At 40.9% G+C, this 15,126-nt stretch overlaps 1 protein-coding gene across 30 annotated transcripts in view; it reads left to right on the top strand.

The window, feature by feature from the left end:
* Positions 1-15,126, top strand: part of RNF38 (ring finger protein 38) — a 121,747-nt gene that overhangs the window by 59,366 nt on the left and 47,255 nt on the right. For 3 of the 30 annotated variants that reach the window (XM_024995820.2, XM_059889153.1, XM_024995816.2), the window contains exons 1-2: positions 7,755-7,895; positions 11,232-11,265. The exons of 8 other annotated variants lie outside the window; for them this stretch is intronic. Coding sequence is in view for 3 of the 22 variants with exons in the window: in XM_059889146.1 (XP_059745129.1) it covers positions 8,797-8,805 (9 nt within the window). In the remaining 19 variants the exon portion in view is untranslated. Of the gene's footprint in view, positions 1-7,754; positions 7,896-8,070; positions 8,412-8,434; positions 8,806-9,001; positions 9,105-10,077; positions 10,147-11,231; positions 11,266-15,126 lie in introns of those variants that run through there. 19 more of the 30 variants (XM_005210105.5, XM_059889152.1, XM_005210103.4 and 16 more) reach the window with 12 other exon arrangements.

The raw sequence follows: 15,126 nt of genomic DNA, 5'->3' as shown, positions 1-15,126 counted from the left end.
TTCTGCCATAAGGGTGGTATCATCTGCATATCTGAGGTTATTGATACTTCTCCCATCAATCTTGATTCCAGCTTGTGCTTCCTCCAGCCCAGCATTTCTCATATTGTACTCTGCATATAAGTTAAATAAACAGGGTGACAATATACAGCCTTGACGTACTCCTTTTCCTATTTGGAACCAATGTGTTGTTCCACGTCCAGTTCTAACTGTTGCTTCCTGACCTGCATACAGGTTTCTCAAGAGGCAGGTCAGGTGGTCTGGTATTCCCATCTCTTTCAGAATTTTCCAGTTTATTGTGATCCACACAGTCAAAGGCTTTGGCATAGTCAATAAAGCAGAAATAGATATTTTTCTGGAACTCTCTTGTTTTTTCGATGATCCAGCAGATTTTGGCAATTTGTTCTCTGGTTCCTCTGCCTTTTCTAAAACCAGCTTGAACATCTGGAAGTTCACGTATTGCTGAAGCCTGGCTTGGAGAATTTTGAGCATTACTTTACTAGCATGTGAGATGAGTGCAATTGTGCGGTAGTTTGAGCATTCTTTGGCATTGCCTTTCTTTGGGATTGGAATGAAAACTGACCTTTTCCAGTCCTGTGGCCACTGCTGAGTTTTCCAAGTTTGCTGGCATATTGAGTGCAGCACTTTCACAGCATCATCTTTCAGGATTTGAAGCAGCTCAATTGGAATTCCATCACCTCCACTAGTTTTGTTTATAGTGATGCTTCCTAAGGCCCACCTGACTTCACATTCCAGGATGTCCAGCTCTAGGTGAGTGTGAGTGATCACACGTTCGTGATTATCTGGGTCGTGAAGATCTTTTTTGTACAGTTCTTCTGTGTATTCTCGCCACATCTTCTTAATATCTTCTGCTTGTTAGGTCCATACCATTTCTGTCCTTTATTGGGCCCATCTTTGCATGAAATGTTCCCTTGGTATCTCTAATTTTTTTGAAGAGATCTGTAGTCTTTCCCATTCTATTGTTTTCCTCTATTTCTTTGCATTGATTGCTGAGGAAGGCTTTCTTATCTCTCTTTGCTATTCTTTGGAACTCTGCATTCAAATGGGTCTATCTTTCCTTTTCTCCTTTGCCTTTCGCCTCTCTCCTTTTCACAGCTATTTGTAAGGGCTCCTCAGACAGCCATTTTGCCTTTTTGCATTTCTTTTTCTTGGGGATGGTCTTATTCCCTGTCTCCTGTACAATGTCATGAACCTCTGTCCATGGTTCATCAGGCACTCTATCAGATCTAGTCCCTTAAATCTATTTTTCACTTCCACTGTATAGTCATAAGGGATTTGATTTAGGTCATACCTGAATGGTCTAGTGGTTTTCCCCACTTTCTTCAATTTAAGTCTGAATTTGGCAATAAGGAGTTGATGATCTGAGCCACAGTCAGCTCCCAGTCTTGTATTTGCTGACTGTATAGAGCTTCTCCATCTTTGGCTACAAAGAATATAATCAGTCGGATTTCGGTGTTGACCATCTGGTGATGTCCATGTGTAGAGTCTTCCCTTGTGTTGTTGGAAGAAGGTGTTTGCTATGACCAGTGCGTTCTTTTGGGAGAACTCTGTTTATTCATTTAGCAAACATTTATAAGTGCCTACTCTATGCCAGGCATACCTGCATCAACAGAGTATCATGGTGAAAAGACTGACAAAGAAGGTCCTTCTTCATAGGGTGCTCTTTGTGGAAGGAGCAGAAAATGAACCGTATATGTAAACAAGTAAATAATCAGATACTCTAAAGTACTGTGCAATTAGTTGAGCAGTTTGCTACTCTTAGTTAGGTATTCAGTTCAGTTCAGTCGCTCAGTCATGTCCGACTCTTTGCGACCCCCATGAACCGCAGCACGCCAGGCCTCCCTGTCCATCACCAACTCCCGGAGTTCACTCAGACTCACATCCATCGAGTCAGTGATGCCATCCAGCCATGTCATCCTCTGTCATCCCCTTCTCCTCCTGCCCCCAATCTCTCCCAGCATTAGAGTCTTTTCCAATGAGTCAACTCTTCGCATGAGGTGGCCAAAATACTGGAGTTTCAGCTTCAGCATCATTCCCTCCAAAGAAATCCCAGGGCTGATCTCCTTCAGAATGGACTGGTTGGATCTCCTTGCAGTCCAAGGGACTCTCAAGAGTCTTCTCCAACACCACAGTTTAAAAGCATCAATTCTTTGGTGCTCAGCCTTCTTCACAATCCAACTCTCACATCCATACATGACCACAGGAAAAACCATAGCCTTGACTAGACGGACCTTTGTTGGCATATGTTGACATGCCATATGCCATTCAAAAGCTTTTGAATGGCATATGGCATGTTTCTCTGCTTTTGAATATGCTGTCTAGGTTGGTCATAACTTTCCTTCCAAGGAGGAAGCGTCTTTTAATTAGGGAAGGCCTTTAAGAAGGTGACACTTAGGCTAAGATCTGACAGATGGAAAAGAACAAATTGAGAAAAACTTGGCCATAGAACATTCTAAGGAGAGGAAACAGCTAGTGTAAAAGCCCTGATAGAAACAAACAGAAGGAGAGCTGATGTGCTCCAGCAAGGTGCATGAGGGTACAAGTGGTTGAGATGAGGTTGAAGGGGTAGGTATAGACGAAATTGAGTGGATCTTGGTAAGCCAGGGAAAGAAGTTTAGATTTTATTCTGCCTATATGGGAAGCCTTTGGAAGGTTTTAAGCGAAGGAGTGACATTATATATTCTTTTACAGTATCCCTTTTGCTGCTGTGATAAGAATTTTTAAAAATTGTAAAATCTGCAACACAAAATTTACCTTCTTAACCATTCATTTAGGTGTACAGCTCAGCAGTGTTAAGTACATTCACGTTGTGCAGCCAATCCCTAGAACTCTTTTACATTGCAAAATGAAAACTCTATTCATTACACAATAACTTACTCTTCTCCCAAGCTCTGGCAATCACTCTTCTACTTTGTCTCTTAATCTGAGTGCTCTATGTACCTAATACAGGTGAAGTCATATAGTAGGAGTCTTTTTGTGACTGACTTAGCATAATGTTGCCAACGTTCATCCATGCTGTAGCTTCAGAACTTCCTTCCTTTTAAAGGCTGAATAATATTCCACTGTATGTGTATAGCACATTTTTTTTATTCATCCATGGATGGTTTCTTGGGTTACTTCCACATTTTGGCTATTGTGAATAATGCTGCTAGGACCCTAGGTTTTCAGAAACCTCTTTTAGACTCTGTTTTCAGCTCTTTGGGGTATATGCCTAGAGTGGAATTGTTGGATCTTTTCTCCCATTTTTAATGTTTTGGCGAACCACTATTCTGTTTCCTGAAGGGACTGCGCCATTTTACGTTCCCCCCAAGAGTGTACAAGGATTCCAGTTTGTCGACATCCTTGTCAACACTTTTTTTTTCTATTTTTGTTGTTTTGTTTAATGGTAGCCTCCTAATGAGTGTGAGGTAGTATCTCATTGTGGTTTTGATTTGCATTTTTCTCCTGACTAGTGATGTTGAACATATTTTCTAGTGCTTATTGGACATTTGAACATCTTTTAAAAAACGTCTATTTCAATCCTTTGCCAATTTTATAATCAGGTTTTGGTTTTTGCTTGGTTGTAGTTCTTTATGTGTGTATGCTTGTGTGTTAAATCGCTTCAGTCTTGTCCAACTCTGCAACCCTATGGACTGTAGCCTGCCAGGCTCCTCTGTCCATGGGATTCTCCAGGCGAGAACTCTGGAGTGGGTTGCCATGCCCTCCTCCACGGGATCTTCCCAACCCAGGGATCAAACCTACCTCTGTTATGTCTCCTGCACTGGCAGCAGGTTCTTTACCACTAGCGCTACCTATAGTTCTTTATATATTCTGGATATTAATCTCTTATCAGATATGACTTGAAAATATTTTCTCCTATTCCATAGGTTCCCTTTTCACTCTTGTTGCACTGATGTTTTTATTTTGAAGTAATCCAAATTTATGTTTTTTTCTCTTGTTGCCTATGAGTTTCAGAATGAGATCTTCCTTATATATATTCTAAGATTATAGTGGTTTTCTTTTGTTGGAATAAGGAAAAGGGACTTCTGGTCGTCCAGTGGTTAAGATTCCACATTTCCAATCCAGGAATCATGGATTGGATCCCTGGTTGAAGAACTAAGATCCTGAATGCTGCAGGGTGGCTAAAAAACAAACAACAAAAGAATTAAGGAAAAGGCAGAAAATCTGATGAGAAATTCATAATAACTAAAGAAATATAATTTCCAAGTTCAATTGGCTAACAAGCATATTCTACCAAACATTTAAAGAAGGCACATCACCAATCTTACAGAAACTCTTGTAGAGAACAGAAAAGAATACTCCAGGATTCATTTTCCGAGGCCAGCATAATATCTGTGACAAGACTTGATAAAGATGTTACAAAGACGAAAAGTAACAGCTAATCTCACTTAAGAAAACAGATGTAAAGATTGTAAGCAAAATATTAGCAAACCAAATCCAACAGTGTAGAAAAAGAGTAGCACAATATGATGATGGTTTCATAGGAATGTAAAATTGGTTTAACCTCCAAAAAGCAATGTAATTCACCCAGCAACAGAAATTCTGTGATTATCTAATAGATACAGAAAATTTTCATAAAATTAAATATCCATTTTATGGTAAACTTTTAACAAATTTAAAATAAAATAAACCTCCCTTGATTTGCTAAAGGGATCTACCAAAAACCTACTGCCAACATCATACCTAAAGGTGAAATGTTGGAAGCTTTCCAGTTTTGGAATAAGACAACAATGCATGCTCTCACTGTATCTATTTAGCATTGTACTGGGAGTCCTAGCCAGTGCAGTGAGACAGGATAAGAGGAAAACGCGTTGGAAAGATAGAAATTGAATGGTTATTTTGTGCCAATGGGATTATATGTGTAGGAAACACAAAAAAATTAAGAAAACTATTAGAATTAATAATTATGTATAAAACTTAGAATAAACCCAAGAACAAATGTGCAAGATCTTTCCAGAAAACTGTGAAGCATTATTGAAAAAATTAACAACTCTGGAGAAGGAAATGGCAACCCACTCCAGTGTTCTTGCCTGGAGAATCCCAGGGATGGGGGAGCCTGGTGGGCTGCCGTCTATGGGGTTGCACAGAGTCAGACACGACTGAAGTGACTTAGCGGCAGCAGGTAAATAAATGATGCATCTTACTTACAGTTTGAAGATTTAATATTATGAAGATGTCAATACCACCTAATTCATCTCGAGATCAATGTGAAAGTGAAAATTGCTCAGTCGTGTCCTACTCTTTGTGACCCCATGGACTATACAATCCATGGAATTCTCCAGGCCAGAATATTGGAGTGGGTAGCCTTTCTCTTTTCCAGGGGATCTTCCCAACCCAGAGCGATCTCTGCATGGCAGGTGGATTCTTTACCAGCTGAGCCACAAGGGAAAGCCCAATAAAAAATTCTCAGCAGTTATTTCCATGTACTAGAATGGTAGGACACCAGGGTAGACCAATGACCACACACATTTGAAGTAACTGCAATATTTTCCTCTTTGGTAAGCAACATATATTGGTATATTTTTTGTTTTAGAAGTTGAGGGGATTTAAATGACCTAGATAACCCAGGAAGAAGTTTTTAGTAGTTATTTACGGTTTTCACTTCTGTCATGAAAACCAGTTTTTTTAAAAACCAATTTTAAAGGGCAGTCTTGGAGTCAGAATTCTCAAAAAGCGCTTAATTACTACAAGCAACTACTTTTCCTGCAAGTGCTCTACTGTTCCCCAGCAACATGCGGCTGTTTATACAATCCTGGGAAGCTAGAATGAGAATTAATTCATTAGTTGCACTAGCCCCATTTCAAGTCTTCATTCAGTAGCCATGTATATGTAGATAATGGCTACCTTTTGGATGCTGCTGCAGATGTTGAACATTTCTATCATTGCAGAAAAATCCATTGGACACCTCTCCAACAAGGTTCCCGACCTTTTTGTGCAGACTCCAAGAAAAATTTTAGGTGGACTAGGGATGAGCAACTGCTCCAGTATAATTTACTCCCCACCACACTAGGTGGTCAGTGGCCCACCTTAAAACTTAACCCACTCATTGGGTGTTTTCTGGTTTAGAAAATCAGTTAGAAAAAAATTTGCAGTATAAATTTCAAACTATTCAACCTTGAGGTGTGGGAGCATTGTTTACCAGTGGACAGACTTCTTAGATCAAGTCCTCACACCCCAGTTAAGTAAGATCTCAACCATTTAAGAAGGGTTTTCAAGAGTTTGCCTGACAAAGGATTGGCTGAAGGCCAGGGGAAATGCATATAAATTTAAGGATTAGGAACCCTGGAGGACTGTAATAGGTTTTTGCCACCGAGATTCAACACTTGAGGAACCTGAGTCTTACCTTACAATTGGGCAACTTCCAGATGGTAATTTCCCTCCCTGTTCCCCCCCTCCTTTGTTTTTTCTTCCTGTACTTCCCCCTCTCCTTGCATACCTGTATACAGTTAAACAAGAAAAGCTGTTTCGGGGTGGTCTGTATTATGTAAGGAAGCTTGTATGACAGATTCTATTGGAAGATCTGTAATGCCAGGTGAATCCACAGCAGGAGACAGAGGTTAGAAGTGGATTACATTGGATGCACCTAAAGGTGTGGTTGGAATTTATGCGTCTGTATTATGAAATGAGAGGCGGGGACCTTAAAAGTTTTGATGTAAACATCTCCAAAGTTGCTTGCTTTGGAAGACTGGCAGAGAGGGCTTTGAGGGGGAAGAGTGGCTAGATAACAGGGCTACATAATAGGGGTGTGGGGCTACGGGAGGGGACGTGTTCATGGGGGCCTATTATCTCCTTCTAGCTTCGCTTTGTTAGGAGTTGTAAAAGCCTGTGATGTGATTGCTGGAACTTTGAGTTCAGCAGTTGCTAAGCACCTGCTGCTGTGTTTCATGCTGTAGGTTTGGACTTCAGGGTTATAGTCAGAACAGTCTGATCGCTGAGTCTGACACGGGAGACAAATGTATTCAAATAATTACCATTTTGTGTTATTCATACATAGAGGTTCAGAGGATCCTGGAACATCATTTTAGTCTGGTTCCCTAATTTTCTATCGGAAGCAGCTTTGGCCCAGAGCAGGCTGGAGACTGGTTTGAGTAATGCCAAAAGAACTAGAACTTGGGTTTTTTTTTTTGATGATTGGCCTGAAATATGGTCTCCATCCTTGAAGACATATAATTCCTATCTACTTAAAACCCGCTTCTTTGATGATGTCCCCTTGACCTCCCTCTTTACTTCGATATCACTTAAACTATTTTGTCCTTGTATTTACTGCGCTTTATAGAAGATATTACATCCTCTTTTAGATCTTGAATGTGATTATCAGGACAGGCACCATGCCAGCTTCTGTCTCCGTACCTGTCTCATTTCCTGTTCTCAGCACAATGTCAGGTTTAATTGAGCCTTACAGTAGGACAAATTAGGGTTGACTGCCTCTCCAGAGATACATTGGACAAAGACACCCTGACAGATCACCTGCCTCTACATCAATAAAAATTCCTAACATTTAGGCCACATGGATACATACACTGTATTTGGAATCTGAATGAAGTCAGGTACTATTTGATGGCTAAGTTTTGGAGGCGCTAGGCACGCACTTACAACAACATTCTGGGAGAGATGTGCACGAATTGGGAGGCTCGGCCCGCCGGCTGCCCAGCGTAGCGGCGGCCTTTCTGTGCGCGGGGGGCGGGACGGGGCGGGGCTGCGCAGGGGCGCTGCGCGACGGCTCTGTTGCCGGAACTAGTCCGAGTCGCGCGCCGGGACGCGCGCAGCCCGCCCCGCCCCCTCCCCGAGGGTGGAAACAAAAGAGTCTCCGCGCGCAGAGACCAGCCGAGGGGGAGAGGGGCGGAGCGTCTGGCGGTCTCGCACCCTGGGCTCGCTAGGTTCGTTCCTGGGAGGGGTCGGAGTGGGCAGGTGGGCGATCGAGAGCCGGGAGTAGGAGGGCCGCGTGCTCGCGCATCTTGCGGCCTGGAGTCGGGGGGCGTCGCCTGCGCGCGCAGCGGAGCGTATTGCGCCGGCGCGTGGCGAGTCCTGTCTTCGAGCACCGGGGCGGGGCGCGGTGGGGCGGGGCCCCTCGTGCAGCGGTGCGGGGCCGTGCGGCGGCCCGGGCGGTTAGGGCGCGGGGGCGGAGAGGATGGAGCCCCCGACGCGTTAGCCGACTCTGTCAGCTCTGGCGTGCAGCCGTAGTTTTCTGGCGCGGCCCGTGTGATGGTGCCGGGAGGAAGGAAGCGCCGTGATAGCGCCTGGGTCGGAGTTCGGGTTCCGGGGTTGAGAAGGCCCGGGAACGGAAGATCTGGCGAGCTGGCCGCTGGCTGGGCGAGCGGTCGGTCACAATAGGAGGCGGCGGCCCAGCGAGGAGCCGCGGGAGTAGCCCCGCAGGGCGGAGCCTCCCCTCGCAGGTACTGGCTGCCGCAGCCGTTGATTCCCGCACGAGGGCGGGACTGACCGAGCCTCGGGCGGTTAGAAGCCTGCGGGGCCGTGCTAGAGATGTGGTTGCTTGGTGTTCAGCGGGGCGCGGCCGGGCCGCCCGGCGCTCTTTGTTCCCCGGGCAGCGACGAGGAGGTGCGGGCACAGCCCGAGGGAGCGCCAGCCCACCGCTGTCTGGTGATGGCCTGGCTCTTTTACTCCCTCCCTGTTTGCCCAGGCGCAGGTGAAATGATGTCACTTAGGAGAACGCAGAACCCGGTCCGAAGGGTCCTCTCTCGCGTCCTTCTGCAGCCGCGGGTTTCTGAACAGGCTGCGTTTTGTTCTAGGGGATGGAAGTTCTCCTTTCAGGGCTGAGGAATGAAAGAGGTTGGTTTTGAGCCTAGAGTTTTTGAAATTATTGAGGGATAAAGAGAATAAAGTTTTCATTTGCGTGTGTAGGACTTGTAAGACCTTGCTTTTTATTTGTGCTGCAAAAATGATGTATTAAGTTGGGTGTGTTAATCTTCCACCGTAAATAGAAACAAAATGTAATCTTTAATTGCCTTTTCTGATTTCTTACGAGGCGCACTTAACACACGAAGATTTAAGTGTATGCAGCTCATTCACAATGGTTTATTACCTTAAAATTGCAAGACTTTTTGGATCCTGTTTGGCCTTGATTGCAGGTACTGTTAACACAATTATCTCAGATTTCCTTTAAATAGCTCCCAGCCTTGGTAACTGGGCTTAAATTTTTTTTATAATCCATTCTCTCAATTTTTAAGAAATCAAAGAGACTTAGCAGCAGCAGCAGAGACAGTTGGGATCAAATTAAAATTGTTTCTGTCTTCCACTAGGAAGAAATCTGGGGCTTCCTACAGAAGTAACAATACAAGACCAAATATAGGGATCAGATCATTGGCATTGCAGCAGGCATGTACTTGTAATAAAAAGATTAAGTGGATTTTTAAGTAGAAATTGTATCCAGCTCTTGCTCGCTCATAAAAGTATTCGTGTAATATATTTGACTTTTTGAAGACCTATTGAGCCTTGAATCTGTTAATTATAGGGGTTCAGTTTTAAGTTGATATCTATAATTTTCTTTTAAGGCTTGTTTTTAAAAGACTTGGTGGCCTTTAGAAGCTGTAGTTGAATATATTTTGCCGCAAATTAGCCGTGTGGGCCTCAGGTTCTTATCTGTAAAATATGAGTTGGATTTAAATGATCTCTGTGGTCCTTCCACTTCTGATACCTTCTGTGACTCTGAAAGGTAGTGTTCCTATACTTGTTGAATTTCATATACTCATTCTATTTTTATAGTTAAACTAAGTTGGAAGTTATTAATTTGAATAAAAATCGAGGATTTTCTAAAGTAACCTGATTTTTGAGGAAGAGTGGATGGACAGAGGGTGACACAGTTAGATATACTTGAATATGTTAGCATCATAATGTGAAGTGTAGGCCTATTGTGTCTCTGTCAACTGCTTTGGATGAGGCTTAGTTACATCACTAGCCTGTTTTTATTTGTGCTCATTTTTTTATGTTTCCTTGCAAGGCTGAGAGTGAGAAGTATGAGTGAGAAATCTTCAGATAAAAGTCTCTGAAATAATTGATCAGTATGGGAAGATGATTGATCTTTGCCTTCTACTTCCAGTCTATTCCATCTCTTTTTCTCTATGCTGCCCTAGTTTTGTTTAAGCCACCACCATTTTGTAATTCATTTTGCTGGTAAGATAGCTCTTAATTAGGCCTGTGATTGTTGTGTAGTGTCTAGGTCTACTGACTAGTTTCTAATTGTTTTTCTACTAACCACATATATCAGACATCCATTTTCATGTTGTCTTGGTTAAATCATAGCTTGCTTATTCTCTGGACAGAGTATATAGATTGTAAACACACATTTGAACTCTGTAGTTGTAGTCTAGTTCATTTGTTCAACAAATGTGAAATTCTTACCATCACATTGTCTATCTGGAGATCAGGCAAATGCTTGAACTCTATAATAATAATCAAGTAAGAAATTGGAGCAAGTAGACAAAGAGGGGCCCTATACACAGCCTTGTCTTTCCCCCAGCTCTAATGTCATTTCATGTTCCTTTTTAAAGTATCTGAACACTTTTCCTTCTTCCAAGTTAGGGGACCCTGTTACCCTCATTTATGTCTGTTGAATTTGCCCCTCACTAGACTGAATCTCTTTGAGGGCAAGAATCTTTTTGTTTTTATAGTACCTAGCATATGATAGATATGCAATAAATATTTGAATTATTACTTTCATTTAGTAAGATTTATGAAGAGCTCAGTCACACTTCATCTTTTCAAATGTTTATGTGTGTAAGTTTTTACTGATTTGGACTGTTCCTGGTTTAGGTATTTTCCAAATCCATATAATTCTTAGAAATAAATCTTGAAGAGATGGTTTAGAACAATTTACAAATCAACAACAACTTTGAGGTTACCAGCTTAAGTAAAATGGTTTAGAAACACTTGCTTAAGGGGAGAATAATCCTTGTGCTGGCAAATCCTGGATTGTGAAAGTGAACGAAAGAAATACTTAATAGTAGAATGCATAACTCTTACTCTTCCTAGCGTTCATGTTCACGGGTTCAGTACATGCAGTGGTTAGAGACTGCCTTAGCTGCACCTTCTTCACCCCTCCCCATTGATTTGTGTGACTGAGGGGTGAGAAAGAAGGGTGGAGCCTTTCAGCTATTTCACCAACCCTGATTTTGCTCTGCTCCCCCAAAGACATGGATCCAATTTGTCATTGCCCTAACTCAAGAATGGAAATAATAATTTATTTTTTTTTTTGAAAGTATCCCTGTCCTGGAAAGTAATGATCCTTCTCAGGTAAGTAGTACCAATTCTTAAATGGTTTGACAACTGTATAATAACACATACCATAAACTGACTTAACAAATACTTACTTGTTAAATGTTTAGGTTACTTCTAGTTCCCTTTGAAATTGTTGCTTTGATGTGATGAACATATTTATGCATATGACTTTTCTCGTATTTGGAATATAACCTGAGAATTTATCAGATGAAAGATCAATGATTTGAACTGTTAACAAAATCTCCCTGATTACTTTCCAGGAGATTAACATTTGCCATCGTGGAAGCAGTGAGAATATTTGGATTTTTATATAATTTGGATTTGACCTCTTCATTTTTTAGGTACCTAGACTTTGACCAAAAGGAGTAAGGGACTTGTTGGAGTCAACAACCAAGCACCTAACTCATCATGTTTTGTTCTTTCCTTTTTCCTGTTAGCCTATGATTTTACTGCCTTTGAGCAGTTGGTATGCAATTTGTAACAGTGAACAGTGTTTTTTTTTTTTTTTTTCTGGAGCGTATTGTTACCATTTTGGAGAAGGTTTGGCCTTTTGAGCAATTTATTTTGTGGAAAGTACACATTATTTTATACTAGCCTAGAGGTCATCATACACTTGTATGTTCTCTACTTTTATGAGAAAGATGTAAATGAAGAAGGAAGTTGTCACCAGAAGTGATTTTTGCCTATGGCTGATTCACATTGTTGTATGGGCAGAAGCCAACACAATATTGTAAAGCAGTTATCTTCCAATTAAAAAAAAAAAATACCATACGGGATTTTGTTAGTTTTAAAGGAGTCATACTTAGTAAGCTTCTAGCACAGTAATCAACCAACATAAACATCCATGGTAGCTTTTTTTTTTGGTAAGTGATTTTGGAGGAAGCTGATTCTGGGATTATGTAGACCTAAGTCCTGTGTTATTTTTAATACAATAACTACTGCAATTTACCACAGTGATGATAATAATAGTACACTCTCTTAACACTGAGGTTAAGTTGTTGGTAGTATGGCTACCAGACTGGGGAAAGGCCACATTAAATAGAAGATGACCTTAAAATAGTAATGTGTTGTTGCTTAAAAGGTTAAAGTGTTTTTTGAAATTTCAGTCTTTTAAAACAGGAAACAGTTATGCTGGATGAACTAGTCATATTGTTATATGTAACATTAAAAATGCAAAGTGTGTGGAGTTACAGGCTCAGTCCCATCTCAGGGATGTTTCATGGCAAGACTTCTAAAATACAGTTGCATCCTGAGAGAAGGCTGAAGTTACCATGTCTTTGTAATGCTTGGCAGTTAGTTGGTATGTTAGGGGAAAACAGAACTGTATTGATTTTCAGATACTGTGTAACCTGACTAATTTTAACTGAGGGAGAGTTAGGGAAGTAGTAGAAGTCAGAAACAATTTCCAAGGAAACATTAATTTTTAAGTACTTAAAATAGCTTTAAGTAAATAGGCATTGTGGAATAGTTGCTAGTTATTAATCCAACTAGATAGATTACAAAGAAGAATGTTACTTTAAAAATTCTATTTAGTGGGTGGTTTAGTGGGTTGAGTCTGAGTCTTAGAACCGGATACACTTGGCTTCAAATTATGGCTTTGGTATTTATGTTTGACTTTAAGCAAGCAAGTTGGTTAACCCTAACTTGTACCATGTAAATATGAGAAAGCCAAGTTTGATTCCTGGCATGAAGTTTACTATTACCGAATTGAGGTTTTAAAAACTGCTGTATTGCTTAGGGTTTTTTTTTTTTTAAGTTTTAGTTTATGTCTTTCATAGTCAAATTAATACAGAATTTTTCTCTAGAATTCTGGAGAAGAAACTTTGCTTGAGTATGGTACTGAGTTTTCAGTCAGTTATGTACATGTTTGTTGTGCTAGTTTTCTATTGTGTGTAACAAATTGCCACAAGTTAGTAGCATAAAGCAAATCTTGTTACCTTACAGTTTCTGTGGATCAAAGTCCTGGTATGGGTTAGCTCTAGAGCCTCTGTCAGGGTCTTTTTTGGCTGGGCTCTGATTTTATTAGGGACTTAATGTCCTCTTCCAAGCTCATTGTTGTTATAATGTGGTTCTTGTGATTATAGGACTGAGGTCCCCTGTTTTATTTGAGGGGATCTTGATCTTAGCTATCAACTGATGACCACTTTTAGATTCTAGCTGCCCTCAGGTCTCTACCATTCACATGCCTTCTCAGAACATAGCAACTTCGTCTGTAGGGTTTGCAGGAGAATCTCTTTAGGAAGTGCTCAACTTCTCTTTTGAGAGCTTTCTCTGATTAACTCAGGCCTACCCAGGATAACCTCCCCTTTGATTAACTTAAAATTCATAAGAAATCTTAATTACATCCGAAAATCCTTTCACCTCTGTGAAGGGGTTTGTATAATTTAGGTCATATAATTGAACGCAATTATACGCATTCCCCTGTATATATTATACAGGGGAATGAAATTCACTATGTTTACAGTCCTCCCCACATACCACGCAGGGTTGGAGGTACGCACCAGAGGTGGGAATCTTGGAGGCCATCTTAGAATTCCCTCTTCCCTTCTCTCTCCTTTTCTCTCCCCTTACCCCTCTCCCCTGTGTCTGCAAGGACCAGGGTTTGTCAGCTTTTTATGTATTACTGAAATTTGTTTTCCCAGCCAGCTTTTGTACTAGCAGTTTGTAAGCGTGCTGCTCACACTTTTTAAGTTTGTAAGACTGCGTAAGTGTGATAGTTGATTTTATGTCACCTTATTAAAACACTCTTCAGATGTACTTATTGTGCACATTATAAACTTGTAGCAAGAACATGAAGCCTGCATAAAGGAACAGGCCATTTTGAGAGAGAATTACTTTAAAGTGGTAAAAGCACTCCTTAGATTAAATGGAGTCAGGAATGTGAAAAATACTTGTTCCTGTGAAATATTTTCTTACTCCTGCCCTCAGATATACCCATGGCTCCTACCTCTATTTTTTTTTTTTTTAAACAAGAATAAGCTCCTTGAGGGTGGAATTCTTGTTTTCTTTTCTAACATAAATCTTTGCTTATAGGAGGCAGTCAGTAGATATTCCTTGATTCAGTCATTCCTGCTTCATCACAGTGGTAAAGGACATTAACACATGCATGTTTATAGTACAGAGGTGAGCTTTAGTTCATGTCCAGAGCATTTGGTGGAGCAGTACTAATAAATTCTAAAATTATTGCCTTCAGTTCTAGGAAGGTCTTTGGAAGTAGTTATTTTCTTAACAGGCCTAGTTATCTGTTGATCAGGCTCATATCAAGCCAGAAAGAAAAATTTCTAAAGGGGCTAACAAAGTTTATTATAGCAGCATTATTCATATAATTAGCCTGCCACTTTATGGTCTGTCTATTCCTTCCTCTCTGGCTACTTCCTTACTGACCAGTTATGCTGATCATTTTGTAGTTTCTTGACAACATTGTTTCTTACCAATTACCTCTCCATAGCACCAGTATGGACCATTACTACAGAAAGGTACTTTTTTATACTGTATGGTGATTTGCTTTTCTTTTTATTGCATATACTTCTTGAAGGTAGAAAATCATGACTGTGTTTTTGTTTAGTGCCTGTTACAGGATAGACACTTATGTGTAAGGGAATGACTGCAGCAATGAAACGAAAAAACAAGACAGCCTTAAAGCACCTGGTCCTTTAGGGGCAAGCAGGTCCACAGACCTTAATCCCAAAGGGCAATTCACTGCACAGCACCGTGGAATGGTGATACTCATGTCTGATCAAAAATGCTACAGATCAAGTATATTTACATATGAGTTTAGGGCATTAACTCACAGTCTAGTCAAGCATTTAAAACATGCAGGCATTTACTTTGAGTCTTATGATCTTGTCCTTTATTCATTAAGTAGGTTCCTAGGTT

This window comes from Bos taurus, chromosome 8, assembly GCF_002263795.3.
Source record: "Bos taurus isolate L1 Dominette 01449 registration number 42190680 breed Hereford chromosome 8, ARS-UCD2.0, whole genome shotgun sequence".
Classification (NCBI taxonomy): domain Eukaryota; kingdom Metazoa; phylum Chordata; class Mammalia; order Artiodactyla; family Bovidae; genus Bos; species Bos taurus.
The sequence above is the reverse complement of the archived record's forward strand: the minus strand, read 5'-3'. Positions and strand labels throughout refer to the sequence as shown.